General features: G+C 50.7%; 1 protein-coding gene across 7 annotated transcripts in view; it reads right to left on the bottom strand.

Annotated features, from left to right (window-relative positions):
* Positions 1-19,435, bottom strand: part of Eefsec (eukaryotic elongation factor, selenocysteine-tRNA specific) — a 207,721-nt gene that overhangs the window by 23,985 nt on the left and 164,301 nt on the right. For 3 of the 7 annotated variants that reach the window (XM_063237806.1, XM_063237805.1, XM_063237807.1), the window contains 2 exons: positions 16,929-17,069; positions 5,655-5,811 (listed from right to left, as the gene is read on the bottom strand). The exons of 1 other annotated variant lie outside the window; for it this stretch is intronic. In XM_063237806.1, coding sequence (XP_063093876.1) covers positions 5,655-5,811; positions 16,929-17,069 — 298 coding nt within the window. The remainder of the gene's footprint in view (positions 1-5,654; positions 5,812-16,928; positions 17,070-19,435) is intronic. 3 more of the 7 variants (XM_003461490.5, XM_063237810.1, XM_004999649.4) reach the window with 1 other exon arrangement.

The raw sequence follows: 19,435 nt of genomic DNA, 5'->3' as shown, positions 1-19,435 counted from the left end.
CAAAAGCCAATATGGTGCTGGCAGGAGCCATGCTCCAGGCAGCTGGCTGAGGGCTCCAGTAGAAGCTCAAGGACAGGTGGCAGAGTTGCTCCAGATTGCAGCTGCCACCAGAAGGCTGGCAGGTCAGGACAGCATGTTTTATGTGGGAAGGAAAGCAGCTTCACCTGAACCCCAGGGGAGCACATGGTCCAGCAGCCTGCTGTTGCGGCCCCATTCATGGAAGCACAATGACATCCACAATCTCAGAGCTGTCAGCGTCCTCGTCCTTTGGCACAAAGATGAACTTTCACTTTTTTTCTTCACTAGGTTTCTAGGCATCTCACAGCCAAATGGTGTCAGGTCCCCTTCTATCTGGGCACTCCAGGTCTCTAGACTGTCACCCAGGTGTCCCTTCAGGGAACTGGGAGGAAGGATTCTCCAACAGGCTGCAGCAGGCGAAAGGGACAGTGTGTTGCAGTGTATTCTGGCACCAGCACAGGAGCCATACCTGATGGCCCACATCTGAGAAACTATTGTGTAAAAGTAATTCGTGTTTTTAGTCTCTCTTCAAACACTTCCAGGCACCAGGCACATGAGATTGGCTTGTCATCCACTATACCAGCTAGGAGTGCAGAGATGCTCTTCAGAATGGGCCCAGGAAGGTGAATGTGTAGGGAAGGTGGCCTGACACACAGTGCAGTGGCCACGGCCAGGGAGGAATTTTAACACAGGCAGTTGTTTAAACTCCTCTTCCTTCAAACAAAATACAGAATATGCCATTCCTTGTATGTGGCGGCTGCCCATCTATACCAAATGTAGCCAGCCAGCTAACACTGTGCCTGCTGTGGCTGGAGACAGAAAACACTGTTGCTGATCTCAGACAAAGGCTGTGACCCAGGCCCAGGCATGCAACATCTCCATGCAGTCCAGGTGGCCCAGATCTCCTGGCTGATGGTGGCAGGAACCATTGAGCAGGCAAATGCAGAACCCCAGCCCCATGCACAGATGCCTGTGGGGAAGCTGGCTCGTACAGCTGGTTTTTCCACCTGCCGGATAAAGCCAGGACAAGGCAAGGCTGCCAACAGGCCCAGCTGCAGCTGAGATGTCCCTCTCATGACTGGTCTTTAAGCCCAGGCTCCTTCCTTGTAATGTGGGGTGGGAACTTAAGTTTGTGGTCCTTAGCCTAAAGACAGGTAGAATCCTGTCACAGTCTGAGATGAGGCTCTAACTCACAGGCACAAGAACTCACACTGGGGGTGCAGGGTGGGAATAGGGGACAGCAGATGAGTGGCTGCTGAGGTGACACACAGGAGCAGCAGGAATGGCCCACCCAGCACTGCTATGTCCTTTATGCTATGTGTGCGCTGACCCAGACATGTTCTAGGAACACAGAGGCTCCACATGTCCTCAGAGCCCAGAACAGTGCATCCCCTTCCCAAGCCACTTTGATGTCAGTCTTATCCAGGAGCTCTGCAATACACCTCATTGTACCATGGCACATAGCACATAGGTGGTTCATGAATGTGGCTCACAAATACGCAGGAGACCATCTGCATAATGTTACCCTTCTCACTGTGACAAACTGAATGTATCCCCACCTTCACAGGCAGAGGACCAGGACCTCAAAATGCAGCTGTTATATTGAAAGAGGGGAAGTTAACATAAGGCTATTAGGGTGGGTCCTAATCCTGTAGGTGACTGGTGTCCTTGTTAGAACAGACAAGGACACAAGCACACACAGAAGACCATGAGCAGACAGGTGCCTGCTATGGGACCCCAGGCTGAGCCACAAGATAGCAGGGGCTCTGAGGGCTGGGTGCACATAGCCTTGTGGACACACAATTCACAGTGAACCCACGGATCTGGGCACCCAAAAGCTGCAATTGTGCCTGACATCAGGACAAAGGCTTATACATGGAAGAATAGGTATGTGATACAGGAAGGCTGGCAAGAGGAAAATGGCCAGTGATGCCAGGTCTAATGGGTAAGGAGGGGACCAGCAGGCAGTTCCAAGTACCACAGTCCTCCTGACTCTGATCTGGACAATCAAGAGCCTGTATCCCTGGCCTGGTTCCCTGCCCTCCCAAGCTGGAAAGAGGCACAGAGAATGCTGCCTGTGGGTGGCCAACACAGGCTCCACATCACCTCCAATTCTACCCCAGTATCCAGCAGGAACTATGACAGGGCAGGGCCTCTATCAGCAGTACCAAAGTCCCAGTGGAGGGGCAAAGAATGCCAGTTGTCCTGAGACACAGGTGACAGAGCATGCCTGCTATCTCCACACATGGTACAGGAGCTTGCTGGAACCTGAGTCCTGGGGAAGAGCGGGAAGCTCACAGGGAAAAGCCAGCTGGCAGGGTGGGAGCAGCCCCAAGAGAGGGGCTCTGCGTCCACAGCAGCCTCCCTAAGGACGAGGGGAAGATTAGGACATGGATACCACTGACTGTGCCACTGTGAACAAGGAGTCTCCAACCCTCCTCCTGCAGAAAAGGACAGTGTCACATGTGGCCATGGAGAGGTGGGCAAAGTGGTGATGGTGGCAGCAGTGCTGGCTGCAGTGGTGGCCAGGACTTGGGGGCAATGCTGCCTGTCTAGTTTTTGCACAGAGGGCATCTGGTAAAGTGGTCAAGAATAAATGCTCTGGGTTCGAATCCTATCTCTGACACTTACCAGGCAGGCTGTGCCATGCACCCTGAGCCCCGGCTCCTGCCCTGTAAGGGATGACCTGGTGCTGAGGGCCGTGAGGACAATGCAGGGGTGGATGGCAGTAACCTTCAGAGGCTTTCTAGACTCCTCAGAACCCACCAAGGAGTAAACCAAGGTGCCTATGGGTCCCACCTATGGATATGATTCTATAATTTTCTTTCATTTGTGTCTCATCTGCCTAGAGTCCATGAAGTTGTGACTGATAATTTAAAAGCTTATTAAAGATCCCCAAAAGCTGATTACGTGAAGTGAAAACCAGCGGGATCCACAACCACTAGTGATCTCATAAGACCAAGCTCCTGACTCACAAGGAAGCACTGGGCTCTTGGCATGAGGTCAGCATCCATAAGCAGGATGGGCACTGCAGTGGTCCTGGGCAGGCACTGTGGCCCTGGCCTCAATCCAGCAAGAGCTTGAAGCTCTGTGCCTTGGCTTGCTGGAGAGAATGTGAGCAGAAAGATGCAGGGCCCATGGCTTTCTGTGCCAGGCTTGGGCTCCGTGCCCCCTGTGCTGGAGCAGTGCTGAGGGAGCTTCTCTGGAGTGGCTGATGGAGAACAGTGCCCACTGTGCACTTGGCTGTTGGAGCTGACACATGCTTCAAGGTTTCAGAGCAGAAAGTAGCATGCATATCTGTCTCTCCCTCTTCCAAGGTAAGCAACTCAGAGCTGGAAGGTGTCAGGAATTAGTCCCCTCCACCTGTCACTCAGCTCTTCTCCAGCTCTTCCCCATGAGGAGCCTCTTGTCCCCTGCCACGTGGGGATCAGAGGCGGTTGGGACCTGTGGCGCTATCTCAGGGTTCTCGGGATGTAGTGACACAGCCACACAGGCAGAAGCCTCATCAGTGCCCAGCACCTTCTTCTGGCCACCTTTTCACCAGCAAAGCCACTGTGGGGGCCCAAGAACTCTGCGGGAAGCAGTTCTGGAAGCGTAGGCTTCTCAGTCCTTCCTCCAGCCTCTGATTGCTAGCTGCCCCAGTGTGGGCTCTGCTTCATTGAGACAGTGTTTATTTTTAAGCATGGGGTGAGACAGAAGGGACCCAGGGTCCACATCCCCACACAGTGAGTCAAAGCGCTGCCTGTCACCTGGCTCTGCAACCCCTGCTTGGCCCTGGGGGTATCTGACCTGCAATCCCAGGCAGGGACTGCTACAAGGGCACCCCGAGGATGCTGCCTATCTGGCCCAGCCTAGCTTGCTCTGCAGGGTGCAGGCTTGGCCCCGTCTGTTCTCCTTGCTGAAGAACCTCCAAGCATGGGACTCAGCTTCCCCATCGGCCTAAAGCCCACCACAGCCTCTTTCCTACCCTGGCACGGGGTGACTCTGGCTTACTAAAGATGCTTTCACAATGAAGGCTTCTCAAAAAGGTTAAAGGGAGGCACCAGGAGGAGGGCCAGGGAGGGATGGAAGGAGGAGGGTAGATGAAGGAATCTGACCAGTGATGTTTAACAAGAGCACCACAAACAGGAAGCAGACAACTAAGAAGGCAGCTGACCTGCAGAGGAATGTGAACTCCTGTGCACCACGCTGCTACATCCCTTTTCCCTCCACCCATCCAGCCTGGGAGAACGCCCACACTGCCTCCTCCAGAAACAGCCAGACCTCAGTGTGTCCTGGCTAGAGGGAGGGGAGTTAAGCGGAGACCAGAACGGCTCTAGACCCCACAGAAGGGCTCAGAGGGGTTTCCTCCCCTTGCCTGGGACACTGCTTTGGGGAAGAGTAAGCATGCTGGGCTGCCTGCCCATTGGGCACTGCCCCTCTGGGTGCCTAGCCCTGCTGAGGCATCCCACAGGCCCTCCTTTGCAGAAGGGCGCCCCATCCTGGGAGCATGATCTGGAAGTTAGGCCACCCAGCTAATCCCCTGAACATTCCCTGAGCCCAGAGAAAGGCCCAGGCTCTGGGGACAACACACACCCAAGAAGAAAAAACCCACAGGATTCTGGGATGGTTGGAGGGGGCAGAAGCCGAGGGATGATGGGTGGGTGGACAGGGTTTGAAAGATGGAGGATCTCACAGCTGAGTGCATTGCCTCTGTGGCTCAGATCCAGCTTGGCAGAGGCCTAGGGATGCAGTTAAACAGAGTCAGTCCAGTGCCATGGAGAAGCAGGGCCCTGGAAGCTGTGGCCTCCCTTGGAGAGGGTGGTGTCATCTGTGGCCTCAGGGCTTGGAGAAGGCTCTGGGGAGGTTACAGCCCCCTCATTTCAGCAGAGGAGCTAAGGAGCTCCACTTCCTGGCTGGGGCTGGCACCCTGCCTTGTCTTTAGATAGATTTCCCCATAGATACCACACTGCTATGCTGATGGAGCCCCCTTGTTGGTTGCCCCTTGCTTTCACCTCCAGCCTGGAGCTTAGGCTGGAGGATAGGAATGGCTCTGGTAACACGGAAAGGAGACTGACAGGGATTCATGGGGAAATGCTTTAACTTGGCTGTGTTGGAAACTTTTTGTAAGACAATGTTGGGGATTAAAAGATCACAGATCACAGTGCATGGATGTGAATGTTCCCTTGGTCCCTCCCATACCCCATTTCTGTGCAAGCATGCACATGCACATATACACAAACACATGTGGGGGTATTCACTGTCTGTCTCTCCTAGATCTCTATAAAATGCAAATGAAATCAGTGCCCAAGTGCCCAGGGACCAGTTCAGAGAGAAACTCAAAGTTCTGCCTCCTTGGCCCATTAGCACCTAAGGCTAGCTAAACTTCAAGTGTGGTCTTTGTCCTGTATCTATGCTGCCCTGTGTGGTTATCACTTTATCCTCTCTCACAGAGGAGCTAGGCTGTACCCACGGTCACCCCCAAAAGATGGAGTGGGAGCTTAGACTCTGACCTTGACTCTGCCCAGGCCAGATCCTGACCTCACATCCAGACTCCCAGGATGTATGCTGGAAAGACAGGATCTGTGACCTGGGCCAAGCAGCATGTCCTGGCACCATCCTTTGTGCCCCAGAGATGGAGAAGACAGTGCACTTACCAGGGATATGGACCTTGAACTTGCCGCTCTGGCCAAAAGCGCTGTCGATAACCCCCAACTCCCCCGTGGACAGGTGCACCTTGAGCCCCACAAAGAGTTGGATATTGGTCTCCTTCTTGAACAGAGAGCGGCCAATCACACTGTAGTCATCCATTGCCTATGCGGATAGCCAGCATAGAGAGAGGAGGAAGGCGTCAGTAGTGTTTGCATTTTCTGTAGGACCTGCATCCCTACTGTCTCATGTCTCTGTGGGCACTGAGGCTGAGAGGGAAAGTGAGAGTATGAAGACTTGGTAGGGTCCAGCCCAATTTTGCATGAGCTGTGCACATCTGGAATCTTCTCCCAGACCTCTCCTCCCTGGCTGGGCCATCTTGTCTTCACTACCCTGCTCTGCTGATCCTCTTTCCCATGGCAAACTTGGGCTGTGACGATGAGTGCCCTCCCACTGGGGACCGCATGGAGATGACAAATGTATAGCCTCTGCCCCGTCCACCCCATCCTTCTGTAGGAAAGTGTTAACCCACGGTAGCAAGTGGCCCTTGACCTCTATGGGCTGAGCCAGGACCATTTGGCCACTGTGTTCTGCATTAGATGCAGAGTGTGGAGCAAAGGAGAGAACACTCCCCTCCCGTACCAACAGAGACAGATGTAGGAAAGGACTGGGAAGCAGCTTCCCCATGCCCAGGGATTTTCACACCCCCGCCCCTCTCCACTGTTGGCCTTTGAAATGCATGTGTGGATGAAAATACTCAACAAGTGACCCTTCTATGCTGTGGGAAGAGGACAGATTCCTTTGGTCACTTCTGGTCCATGAGGACATCTGCCCCACTCCAAGCTGGGCAGGCTTTCTGGTCATGCATTGGACTGCCCCAGAGAGCTGCTCAGGTCTCCAACAGAGCTGCCCTCTGCACTCCAGCCCACATTCTCCAAGTCAAAGTCACACGTGATCTACCAGGCCTCTGTATCTACTGACAACTCCAGGCCAAGATACTCATCCACTTGCCACAGTTCCTCCAGGGCAGGGGCTGAGGCTGGCTCATCACCATCTACCCTACAACAAAACACTCACTTACAGAGCAATGGGCAGGGAATAGAATGGCGATGGCACTAACTCTGCCTTCTAACCTAGTAGTTGTGTGACCTAAGAAAGGTGGCTAACATTTCTGTGCCTCAGTTTCTCCAGCAGAAAATGTGAAGATTAAAATAAGAGACAGCCACGCACTGAGAGGAGGATCTGGCAGTCACTGAAGCATAACTGTAGGTTAGCTGGTCAGAAGTGGCAGTTATGTCCAGTCACAGGCCTCCCAAGGGACACAAGGAAGCTGACCCAGAGGTGGCACAAATGGAGGACTGGGTGCTCCAGGCTTCCAGCAGGTCCCAAGGCAGTAGGGACTGAAAGTCTCAGGGTCTGAGACTGGGAGAGCCACACAGGCAACTGTGCAGACCCGAGTCTAGCTGCAGGAGGCGTTGCAGCCTGTGGAATGGTGTAGCTCCTCAGAAGAAGGGGTCAGTGGGTACAGCAGCAGCAGGACAGAGATGGGTCCCAGGTTGGAGAGGGGATGGGTCCAAATGGCTGTATGCAGGACGGTTCTTAGAAGGAAGTGTCTCTTGGTGGAAGCTGTTTTCTACCCCTCAGGTTTCTGGATGGTACGACACCTAGGGGAGTCCTCAGTCCCAGTCCCAAGGGCCCTAGGGCAGGTGCACCATCAGGAGGCCGTTAGGCACATCTGGGAGGAATCATGTTTGAGGTGCAGCCGGGCTCAGGCCAGAAAGAGGCTGGTGGAAAGTGTGTAAGGGTCCAGGTAGAGGTCCTGAAAGTCATATCCACAATGCCACCACTCAGCCAAAATGAGTGGCAATCTCCCATTCTGGAAACCTTCCTGGTCTTGACTTCAGAAAGCGTGGCCTATACTAAGCTCAGACTTTCAGAAACTTACATACATTTCTTCTGGAAGGAAAATCTTAGTACTAACAGAAGCCAGCAACCATCTGCAAGAAAGCCAGTAACCAGAAGTACAGCCAAAAAGAGACCTTGCATGGAGGCCTTCATCCATGCTGATCCTTGCTGTTCCTGCCAACAATGCTGTGTGCATGCCAGGCTCAGGAGAGCAGGGTCACCCAGCAGGGAGGGCCATCCCTCCATGTGAAGACAGGGCTGTGTACATCAAAACTGGCTCCATTACTGGGACTGTCAGCTTCTGCCTATCTGACCAGGAGCAAGTGGGTACAACTGCACTGTTATCCAAGCCTCCAGGTTGAGCAGATTCAGGAAGGATCTTGAGCTTCCTCCTGACTCAGCACCCAAGAGCATGGAGCATCTGTGCATCCCAGGCAAGCCCTTGTGGTGACAGCACACTGACGAGATGGTGGCTTCCCTCTGTCCCTTCCCAAGGTGGGGTCCCCTGGCATCCCCAGGGCTCTTTTCAGCCCTGGAAGCATCTCATTTCTACTCAGGCTTAGCTATGGGCCCAGATGGATTATTTTGAAAAGTAAAAACTGTCCCATTTACCCTAAGAACCTTTTGGAAAAACATATCCTATTCTATTTGATTCATAGCACCAGATAAAAGGTACTCGCATTCCTCTTCTCCCTGGTGATTGATGAATCGGATACAAATAATGATAAGAATAATAATTTCCACTTGCACAGCTCTTTGTAATTCACAGGCCTCATTCCCACACAGAGTCTCCTCCTCGTCCTTCAGGACTCAGCCCCTGGGCTACTCCAGCCCCAATAGCTGGGTCTGCATGGGCCTCTGCCCAGTACTACCACCTCCCCAGGGAGGACACAGAGAGTCAGCGCAGGAGGATATGCCCAGATGGCACAGGTTAGGCCCTGTCACTCTGTCTGGCTTTGCTCCCCTCTGCCCAAGGCTCCTGTCAGCTCATCCTCTGCCACCAGTCTGGGCACTGAGTTGAGCAGGCCTGATGGCTCTGGGATGGCTCCCTCCTATGCTTACCCAACCTGTGTCCAACAGGTCATCTGCTGCAGGAGAAAGGTGTCCCTCAGTCTGGCCCTTGCTGACTGGGCTCCTTTCCATAGAATTTCTCTGTCCCCCCACCTGCAGGGACTTTGCTCCTGCTGCAGAGAGACTGGAGCTGAGGCTGGGATGAGGTGTGAGTGGGCCTATCATGTGACAGCAGCAGCATGGCGGAAACCAGAAGCCTGCACCCATCAGGCTCAATACTAGCGAGGAGTGAGTGTGGTGGGTTCACTTGGGATAGAGTGGCAGCCAGTATGCCCAGGAGCCTCTTGGAGGTGGAGAAGGGGGTCCCAGGCCATTCTTTAGTCCTACAGACAGATTTGACTGAAACTCAGAGCTGGCTCCAGCATCAAGAGCACCAGAAATCCAGAGCCCACTTTAGAGAATGGCCTTCTAAATAGCACTGGCTGGACTGGGCCAGGGTTCCCAGCCAGTCACCCTCCTGGTCTTCCTTTCTGCCCATCAGCCTTGTGGAGCCTGCCGTGACCTGGAGTGTGGCTGTGAAATGGCCCTGTGAGCAGCCCAGCACAGGCTTTTCCTGGTCTGGGTGGGGCTGAGGGTGGGGGACACCAGCCTCACAGGCAGATCAACCCTAGCATCTTCCACCACAACTATCCACCCTGTGATTATTCCTTGTAACCTCCTGACCATGGACTATAGCCCCACACTATGAGCAAGATAAATCCCTCTTCTACACTGTGTATGACAAGTGTTTTGTCCCAGTGATGAGAAGCTGACTGAGGACAGACACTGAGAGCTGCTGGCACCTGATATACCCAGCACAGGACCAGATCCAGGCCGAGGCCAGATCCTGACCCTGAGGCCACGGCCTGCCTTCTTGCATGGCTCCTTCTCCTTACTCCCCCTGGGGACTGCACCAACATGCCCAGGCTTCATTCTGACACAATTCCTTTAGACTGCCCCCTGAACCCCAGAAACAATCCTGAGCCCTTCTGGCCTGAGGTGGCCACCCTGCCTACAGCTGGCCCACCCATCTCACTGGACTGGACACTGAAGAAAAATCTGTCTCCAAGCCTGGTTTCATACAACTCTGCCGCCCCATGAGTCCTGCTGAGTTAAGTACTCACTAAGGGGTGATGAAGTAAGCTCAAGGGGGATGAAGAGACAGAAAGAGGGACTCTTTGGGATAAAACTTGGTAACTTGCTGCCAGGGAGGTATCTGGGGCACAGGATGCATCTGAAAGTGAGCCGACCACCAGACCCTGTAAGTGCACATGACAAATGCTCTGGCCTGTCCTGCAGTGCCTACTGGGTGGCCAGGGCCTGCCAGCCTCAGAGCCTACGCTGACAGCAGATTACCTATGCCCCACAGAAACCCTGAGAGCTCCCTGGGCACATCTTCCCTGCCCCTTCTTTTTTTGGGTTGTAAACCATTGGCTTAAAAAAGCCAAAGGCAGAGACAGCAGAGGTCCATCTTTTGTTAAGCCTGGGTCTCACAAAGAACACAGACTAATTTTATTAACTCCAGGGAACTTCAAAAAGCTTCAGGGCTTTCATGCCAGACAGAGATGACCCCAGAGTTAGTTTTAGTGCTACATAAACAAAGGAGGAGGCCAGAAAGCCAGGGCTCCCGTGCATGTTTACATTCCCCTGTGACCGCACGGGGCAGTGTGCGGGCACCAGGCCCTGCGCTGTGGGCTGGTTCACTGACCTACACAACCACAATATTGTTCTAAGCATCCGGGATAAGGTAGGCACGGTGTGTGTGTGGGGTGCTTGGTGACCCCCTCATGAGGGGCCTAACAGACTCCCTCTTGCCACCCAGCCTCACGCTCCCACTGTGGCTGGAGTGGAAGTTAGGAAAGGATTCCAAGTTCAAAGGAGGGTCCCGGTCACTCCTGTTCCTGTGCTTTATGGCTTGGTCAGAAGATGCAACTGCACTGAGTGAAAGCATCATCCCCTTCCTTGAACTTCTGTGTCTTTGTGTGCAACTGTTGGGTCAGGTAGGGTGAGGCGGGGAGTAGAACTTTAGCACATGGCTTGGAACCCTGTGTGATCCACACTGTCACTTTACAGCAGCATGTCAGTCCACATAGGAGACTACGGGTGACCTGGTGTGTACTGTGAGTGTGGCCACCACTGAGGGAGGGGAGGCTGGGGCAGGGAGCCTGCTCATACCACCGCAGACAGAATGGGTCCCTGGCCATGGCATAGGGAGGCACCCTCATGACATCCTTTACTCTTTAGAAAAACTCTGCTAGAACTGGTAACATCAGAAGTCACACAGCCCGGGGCTGGGGATTTAGCTCAGCGGCATAAGCACCTGCCTTGAAAGCAGGCAGTCGTGAGTTCGATCCCTGGTACCGATAAAAACGAAAAAAAGCCAAAAAAAAAAAAAAGAAAAAAAAGAAATCACACAGCCCATACTGATGCAGCCTGGCAACAGGAACCTCTCCAGCTGCCCAGGGCCCCATGGAAGGCCAGGCTCTGTCCATCTGAGGCAGAGAATCCACCAGTGGGGGCCCATTTTCTCTGTTTTCCAAATGGTGGGCCTCCACCCTAGGGGCACCAGGTGGCCTCTTTCCTGCCAGTCTCAGCTTGGGAAGACCCAGCTCCCTGGAGAAGACAATCCCTGAGCTCAAGAATCCTAGGCTGTCTGGTGGGAGAAGCTGAGGCTTTAGGGGAACTTTGGAGAGGCCAGGGGACATGGCTTAGCTCTGTACTACTCAATGCGGGAAGTGGAGAGGGAATGACATGGGACGGGACATTCTTCTCCAGATCGCGGGCACCCCACAAGAGGAGAGACCCCATAGAGACCAGACAGTAGCACATCCAACAAGGAAACCCTTTGGAGGACACAAACAGTTGGAAGGTTTGCTTTGCCAAATCAATCACGGTGATGTCAAACCTAAGGCAAGGCCTGTGGGACCTGCTCCACGGTCCCTGCTCCTAGGGACAATGCTGAACTCCAGCCAGTTCTGCTAGCACAAAATAGCCCTGCTGGGGACTCTCCCTGTCCGCATGGATAACTTGCTGTCTCCTGGCTTCTTGGAGAGGCATAGAGCTCCCCAGAGCAGTCGCTGGCTGCACACAGAAGTCCAGGCCTCACTTACATGCCAGGTGAGTCCCCATTGTCCCTGGCCTTGGAGTGGGGACTTGGCTACTGGTGCCCATAATTATGTCATTACATGTGCATCTTTCTTTCAGGGCTGAGCTCCCAGGAGGAAGCTTGGGACTTGCCCAAGGTCTGAAGCAACCATTCTAATTCAAATCAGAGAAGCAGCACTGAGGAGGGAGAGGAAGCCAGCTGTGAGTGATGCTGGGCAGCTCTGGGTCTGCCATGCTCCAGGTAGAGCAAGGGTAGGAAAGGTCCCTGCTCTTCTGCCTCATGAAGCCCTGTGGCCTGGGGTGTAGCCTCTCTGAGCCTCAGGGGTAGGACTGGGGGTTGATGCTGGTCAGCACAGCAAGCCCAAAACTCTACTGGCAGAAAGGATCTCAAACAGCAGATGTGCAAGAAGCTGATGTGCGGAACAGAGGTGGAGCAACAGAGCCCTGCACAGCCCACAGGATGGGGCTGGCTTGTGGCCTAGGTATTTTGGGGACTAGATAAGCCACTCCCTCCTGAGACTCAGTGTCCTTTCTGTAAAAGCAGGACCAGTGCATGCAACCTTTCTCCCTGCAGGCCCTGGTAGACACTCAGGAAGTAAAGTAGCTTCATCTCGTTTCATCAAATAGTATCCCGAGGTCCAGAACCTGGGGTCCCTCCCTGGGGTGAACGTGTCCTATGCCCTGTCCCCACATACTCTCATGCCACCATCCACAGACCCAGCCTCCCCACCCCCAGGAGAGGGCTCCCAAAGGCAGTGTCTATCCATGGAGAGAAAGGGGATGGTATTTTCCAGAACACTTGTTCAACACCAGACCCTGTGCATGGCTCTTTGCACATGCCTTGTTAACCACCCCCCACCAGGGCTCCCAATGGAGGGGACATAACTTACAGCCTTAGGCTCCAGGGCAACAAGGGGCCATAGGACAGGCCAAGAGGCAGCAAAGTTCCAGCATGACTCTAGGGTTAAGGGGTAGCAGGACCAGCCTGGGCCCATGAAGCTCTGCTGGGGCAGGTGGAAGGGTGGCCTGCGCCTTAGGCTAGCACGCTTCCTGGTGCCCTGGGCACCTGTGAGAAGCCATCATCTGTGGAGGAGGCAGAGCCAGGAGCCAGGAGGCAGTGCGGTGCAGACTTCAAAGCTGTTAGCGCTCTGGGTGGCGCCTGCGTGTTTACACTTGGTTGAGTTCAGGCCACAGGCTGCTGTGGCCCAGCCCTTGGGCCTTCCCGACCGGCGCCAGAGCTGCCTGGCCTGCACTGGTTGGCATGACTAGCCTGATTCCCACGTGGGGCAGTGTCTTGTTACCATCCAGCCAAGAACCAGGCACCTATGCCATGCAGAGGGTACAAGTTAACAGCAATGATGACACCGTTTACCAAGGGTCCATTCAGAGACAGGAACTGCCCTTGCTGTCTACACTTCTGTTCCTCTTCCCTATTCCACCCCATGGGAGAGCAGAGGTCCCCAGCTTCCTTGAAAAGTAGGTAATGGTCTCTTCTCCTTCAGCCAGGTCTCAGCCAGCATCTGCCATCCCATCTTCCTGCCTATTCTCTGACATGCCCTGGGTCCCTATCCCAGCCAGAAGCAGGACAGTGGCCATGTGCTACATATGCTTTTCATCTGCGCCCAACTAGAGATGAGGGTTGAAAGAAGCCTCCACAGGAAGAGCTGGTAGGGCTAACTTCTAAAAAGTGAGGTAGATAGAGCCAGGAATGCTGCCAGGGGCATGAGGCTGAAGAGATGGGTGAGAGGGGAGGCAGATGGGGTGAGAGGAGGATACGCCAGGTATGCAAGCAGGCAGAGGGATGTCAGGGACCCCAGTAAACACTGCAGGCATTTCCTGTCCAGGCGCCCACCTCTTGTGCTCACACTAGTGCTGAGGAAGATGTAGCTGTCACAGATGGAGAAACATGGCCCCACTGAAGGAGCAACTGCCAGGCTCCAAACCCTACAATAAACCAAGCCTCCAGGGCCAGGGAGAGCTGGGGGCTGTAGAAGGGCAGCTTCTGTGAGCCCCTCTGCCTGTCCCACGCACCCCTGTGGCAAGATTAAGGGCCTGGCCAGGGTCAAGCCTGCCCTGGCCAGCTTTTGCTGTCTTTCCCCATCACTTGGGGCCAGGAGCCATTTGGTCACATGTTCTAGAAGCAGCCTTGGCCTGGAGTGTCACCCTCTCCTTTCCTGCCTGCCCCAAGCATCTGACAGTGAACCTTCCAGCACCTCTTTGGGCCTTGCACTGAGCAGCCTACTTCCTCCGGCCAGGGTGGACATTACCTCCTCTCCTAACCCCACATCCTTTCATGGCCCTCTGAAAGAGACCCTTGGCCCTGAGCTCACCAGAGCAACAGCACGTGGCTAGAACACCAGGGATCCTCCTAAGGACACGGCCCATGGCTTCCGCCCTGCTTTTCATATGCCATTTAAGGCCTCGTCATTTTTGCCAGGCCTTTACAAATCTAGAGTATTATTTATCTAACATTTTTCTTCACATACACCAAAGAGGGAAAGTTTACACGGAACACTAATGAGAAAAGAAGAATTTCTAGCTATAAGGGAAGTTAATGTAAAAGTACACAAAACAAAACAAAACAGAAAAACTGGTTCCTAGTCAGCATTATTGCTATTGGAGGATATGAGTCCTGGCCCTGTTCTCTTTTTCTTGAAAAGCAGGAAATGCAGGAGTTTCATACACCTGCCAACCAACCTAAGACTTTCCTGTGATGTGATGTAATCAAAGTATGGAAAGAAATTGAAAAAAGAGAAAAAAGTTATTATGAAAGAGTTCAAGAATATGTGAGAGTATGAGAATCTGCTATAATCACCTGAAGAAGAATGTATTCTTTGGTAATTTCTAAGCAGTGAAGATATGAAAAAATATATATGTAACTGCACTGAGAGTTATCTCTACATATCTGTCTAGAAATTCTTCATGTCTAATCTTAAATGTTTCATGATTTTTACTTTTAAAAAGCTATTAGGGCTTTCCCTATAGTCACAAGTTCAACTATAGTCTTAAATCCTATGAGGGCAGAGATTCTGTCTTTTTTATTCAGTGTGATTTCCCCAGCCCTTAAAAACAACACATTGTAGATATTTCACTTTTTTTCTGTGACACTTGGGATTAAATCTGTGGGAATTCTTTCACTAAGCTATACCCAGAGCTCTTTATTTTGAGATGAGGTCTCAGTAAGTTCCCAGAGCTGGCCATAAACCTGCATCTTCCTACCTTGACCTTTAGAGTAGCGGGATTACAAGTAGGTGCCACTTCACTTGGCTCTGCAAATATTTTTTGGATAATGATTAAATGCTCCACAGACATACATAAAATGTATGCTCTATTCAAGGATGTTAAGGGTTATACTAAAGCTCAAGCTTATTATTTTTATGATGCCTGTTTATCCTTATCTAATAGTCTGCCTCAGGAATGTATATTCTAAAGTGCTTTGCAGTAATCATAATTCTATTTTTTAAATCAAGTTCCTTGGGCTTTCACGTTTGTGCATACAGGTTTATAACTGCCTCTGTCACTATGTGATGTCCCTCTTTACTATGGTCAGAATTTTTAATGTTAAGTGCCCCCTAATCTGATTTTAACATGATTCATGCTTTCTTTGTGTTTATAGTCATTTGAAATCCTTTTGTCCATCTTTTTATTCTAAACATTTGCTCTTTACTGTAAGTGGGTCTGTTACAAATAACATATACAGTGGACCCTCAAGTTATGACCTGCTTCAATGAACAATCTGGGTTATGACTGGAATTTTAGGTTTAACTTACAACCAAAGTCTTGAGTTATGACCCAAATGCTGGGCACTTGTGCAGTTGTAAACAAAGACTTGCAAGGCCAGAAAAGCATTTGTAAGCACACACATCAGTCTGAGTCCAGATGTGAGTATTTGTGGATGTGGTTTTGGTCAGTGCTTTATACAACTACTACAATTACTGCTATCAAAATGGCCCCCCAAAAGCTAGAAAAGAACCTTTAAAAAGTTAAGAAGCTAAGGAAAGACAGAAACAGACAACCTCAGTTTTTAGTTCTAAAAAGGCTGAACCCTAGTGAGCCAGCTTCTTGATGTTCTTTTGGAAGGGGACTCTTCTTCCAAACAACCACCACCTTCCATTTCATCCTCTCTTCCTGCAAGCCAAAGATGTCAATGAATGGGAGTAAAGATTGAAATTGTTTCTGGTAAACTAGATACATTTTATAACTTTTTGTGAATATACTAGGAAAATTACTGGTGTTTCTGATAAATAATACACATTATAAAACTCTTCTTTATTATGTAAAGGTTAGTAAAAGGGTTCTTTGGGAGGTTCAAAATGCATTATAAGTATTTCCATTACTTCTCATGGGAAAAATAGTCTCGTTTTACAATTAACTTGAATTACAACCAATTTCTTCCCTCATGAAGGAAGGAATTGAGTTCGTAAGTCAAGGGTCCACTATAAGGAGATTTTGTTTCAAACCAAACTATCAATCTCTGTATTTAAACAGTAGAACGTGGCCACTCATATTTAGTGTAATGAGTGACAGTTAATTTTGCTGTGTTTTTGTTACTACTTACTAACATTGTTCCTATTTTCTTTTCTTTTTTTTTTTTTTGTCTTTTTCCTTTTTATTGGTACCAGGGATCGAACTTGCAAGGCAGGCGCTTATGCCGCTGAGCTAAATCTCCAGCCCCTATTTTCCTTATTTTTAATGGTTAAATTTATTCCAGCTTTTTCTCTGTGAATGTGAAAGTTCTACACTGCTGCTGTTCAGTTACTCTGTTCAAAATCAGACACAGTAATTCTATCTTTTTACTTTTTTTCCCTTTTTTCACTGGGGGGTCTGGTTTTCTGAGGCTGGGTCTTGCTATGTAGCCCAGGGTGGCCTCAAACTCTTGTCTTGGCCAGTCAAGTGCTGGGGTTATAGGGTGTGCCTCTCTCTTTTTACTTTAAACAACACAATACCAACTATCTCCCTCACTAGCAGATGCTATATTCTTTCCCCCACCTCTCCCCAAGAAGACCAGCTCTTTCAAACACCCTCATTTCCTCCTTCTCTCCCTTGGATGTCTTTACCAACATAAGTCCCCTAACCCATGATCCCACTTCTGAGGTACTTGAAGCTGTAGATGATGATCAGAATTTTCCTTGAGGGATACTCATCCTATTTCAAGAATCTCATTCACTATTTAAACCCAGGGTCAAAGGACAATAGTAAGGGGGTCCAATTCTGTCTGCTACCTGGTTTTGTATGGCTTCTGAGCTAAGAATGATCCTCAGATGTTGAAAAACGGCTTTTAAAAAGAGAACTTCATGGAGCTGGAGGTTTAGCTCAGCGGCATAAGCGCCTGCCTTGCAAGCAGGCCGTCGTGAGTTCAATCCCTGGTACCGATAAAAAGGAAGAAAGACAAAAAAAAAAAAAAGAGTACTTCATAACATGTAAAAATGATATGACATTCAAATATTAGTATTCATAAAAACATTTTACTGGACAGTGCCATATATATGTACTGTCTGGGTTTCTTTTGTGCACAGTAGCATAGCTGAGTGGTGGAGACAGAGAGGGAGGGAGGAGCATGGTGACTGTGAGCCTCAGCAATGCAGTTTAATTCCACAGTGTCTTGCCCAAGTGCAGCGCTGTATTTCATCACCAGTGCATACCTGTCATGTCCAAAGTAAGGGAAAGATCAGGGAACTTCCAACATCACACTCTCAAGGTTCAGTAGGGTGTGGATTCCAGTTTTAGAGACTCACTACGCAATGTTATTAGCTGAGCTAATAAGATACAGCATACACTGACACTGCAATATTCCCATATCACAGAAATACAATGATCAGAAAAATGAGAAAATTTAAAACATTATGTTTATCATTGCAGACAGAAAATTTAAAACTGAGAATGGAGCTGCGACCCAAGTAAGTTTCTGAGTAGTTCATTTGTTGGCTGAGCAAGGAAAGCCATTACCAGGGCAAGTTAATTAAATTGTATTTGATTGCAGCACTTGGAAAAACTATCTAGAAAAAATAAGCTTGTTGAAGATTATTAGATTTGGGGCAAGAACAGTCAGTTTCACAGGCATAGCCCACGGACCATCATCTGGTCTGCCAGTGAGTCTGGCCGCGTCAGCTGCCATGGCGTGAGCAGGCAATACAGGGCACAGGACCTGGAGGGTGCCACAGGGGCTGGAGAGGTCCCCATGCTAAGTGTTGTCCTGAGCCACGTATATTACAGCACTCTGTTCTTTCCTTTCTAGATATCATTATATCAGAAGCCACAACTTACGGTTCATTATTGGCTTCTCCTGTGAGCATAAGAAATTTGTCCCTCTTGTATGCTCAGTGCCTGGCATGAACCAGGAATTTAGTAATCACCTGATGACGAGTGAATGGAGCCTTTTTCAGGAAACAAGACAGAAGGCCTTGTGCCTAGGCCCACCCCAGGTGTACCTTCCTTCATCATGAATTGATAGCTCAAGGCACAGGGCGGAGGTGCCCAGAGAGCCAGCCATGCCCACAGAGCATAGTAGGCTGGGAACTGCTGGTGTGCAGCACAACCTGGCCTCCTAGACACCTCTCTGCACACAGGTGTGCCCAGGGAGCTGGCGGGGGGCAGGCATGGTGCCACCAGGACCTTCTCGAGACACCATGCACACCATTAAAGCCACTCACAGCGCCCGCCTCCCATTCAGCCCTGCCCACTCTCAGCAGTCCTCGGTGGTCCTGACAGTCCCTGTGTCTTTCTGGGATAATGAAGCCCCTCAAAAGGAGCTCAAAGTGTCAGAATTTACTATTTTGACCCTTAAGAGTTTAAAAATTGGTAATAACAGATTTAAGCATGTAATAGGAACCAAATATGGTTCTTGGGCCCTTATTTCCAAGCCCATTTCACCTTCACCCAACCCCACAGTGCAGTTCAGAAAAGCAGGTCCAAGAGCAGTGAGCTCACAACCTGCCCCAGTTTCCTGGGAGAGCTGGGTAAGGACCAGGCCCCAACGTGCACATTTGACCCAGTTGGCCACGCTGACCTGCAGCTCTCTGAGCCACCTAGGCGTGCTCATAGCAAACAGCTGCCTTGGAGCCATCAACTTGCTACCCATGTGCCACGTGGGAGGTCCACCCTCCTAGTCACCTGAGCAAGAAAGAGTGCTGCACAGACGAAGCTGCCTGTTGACATTGGGATGAATGAGTGGATGGAGTAAGGTGGCTGCCCGAAGCACACAGCTGTTGTCTGGTTGGGTGAGGTTTTGAGCCTAAACTAGGGGACCCCAAGTTCAACACCTGGCCAACCTTGCCAGAAGGGAAGTTCCCACAAAAGAGACCCCAGTTTTTCAAGGACAAAAATCTCACACGTTGGGCAAAGTTCTGCCTGACAGAGTGGAAAGACAGCAGCTTAGGTTGTTAGTGCCTGGGTCACTGTGTGGCGCTGGACAACTCACTTCACACCTCCTAGACTGCTCTCCATTCTGGCTGCCTGTGAGGTAGGGACTTGCTGGCTTAGGCTCAAAGCAGGAAGAGAATTTATTTTTACTGAATTATTTTGTGTCAAGTTTGACTTTTCTAATTCTATGCATATATAATTGTAGAAGGAAGTGATTAATTGGAAAACTGTATACATCAGGAAAGTAAACCCCTCCTCAGAGTATAACAAGGGTTAAAAATAATGCATGCAAGGGCTGGGAGTACAGCTCAGCAGCAGAATGCTTGTCTAGCACTCATCAGGCCCTGGGTTTAATTCCTAGTACTGAAAA

Source organism: Cavia porcellus, unplaced genomic scaffold, assembly GCF_034190915.1.
Source record: "Cavia porcellus strain 051 isolate PalLab524CR breed Dunkin Hartley unplaced genomic scaffold, mCavPor4.1 scaffold_27, whole genome shotgun sequence".
NCBI classification, from domain to species: Eukaryota; Metazoa; Chordata; class Mammalia; order Rodentia; family Caviidae; genus Cavia; species Cavia porcellus.
The sequence above is the reverse complement of the archived record's forward strand: the minus strand, read 5'-3'. Positions and strand labels throughout refer to the sequence as shown.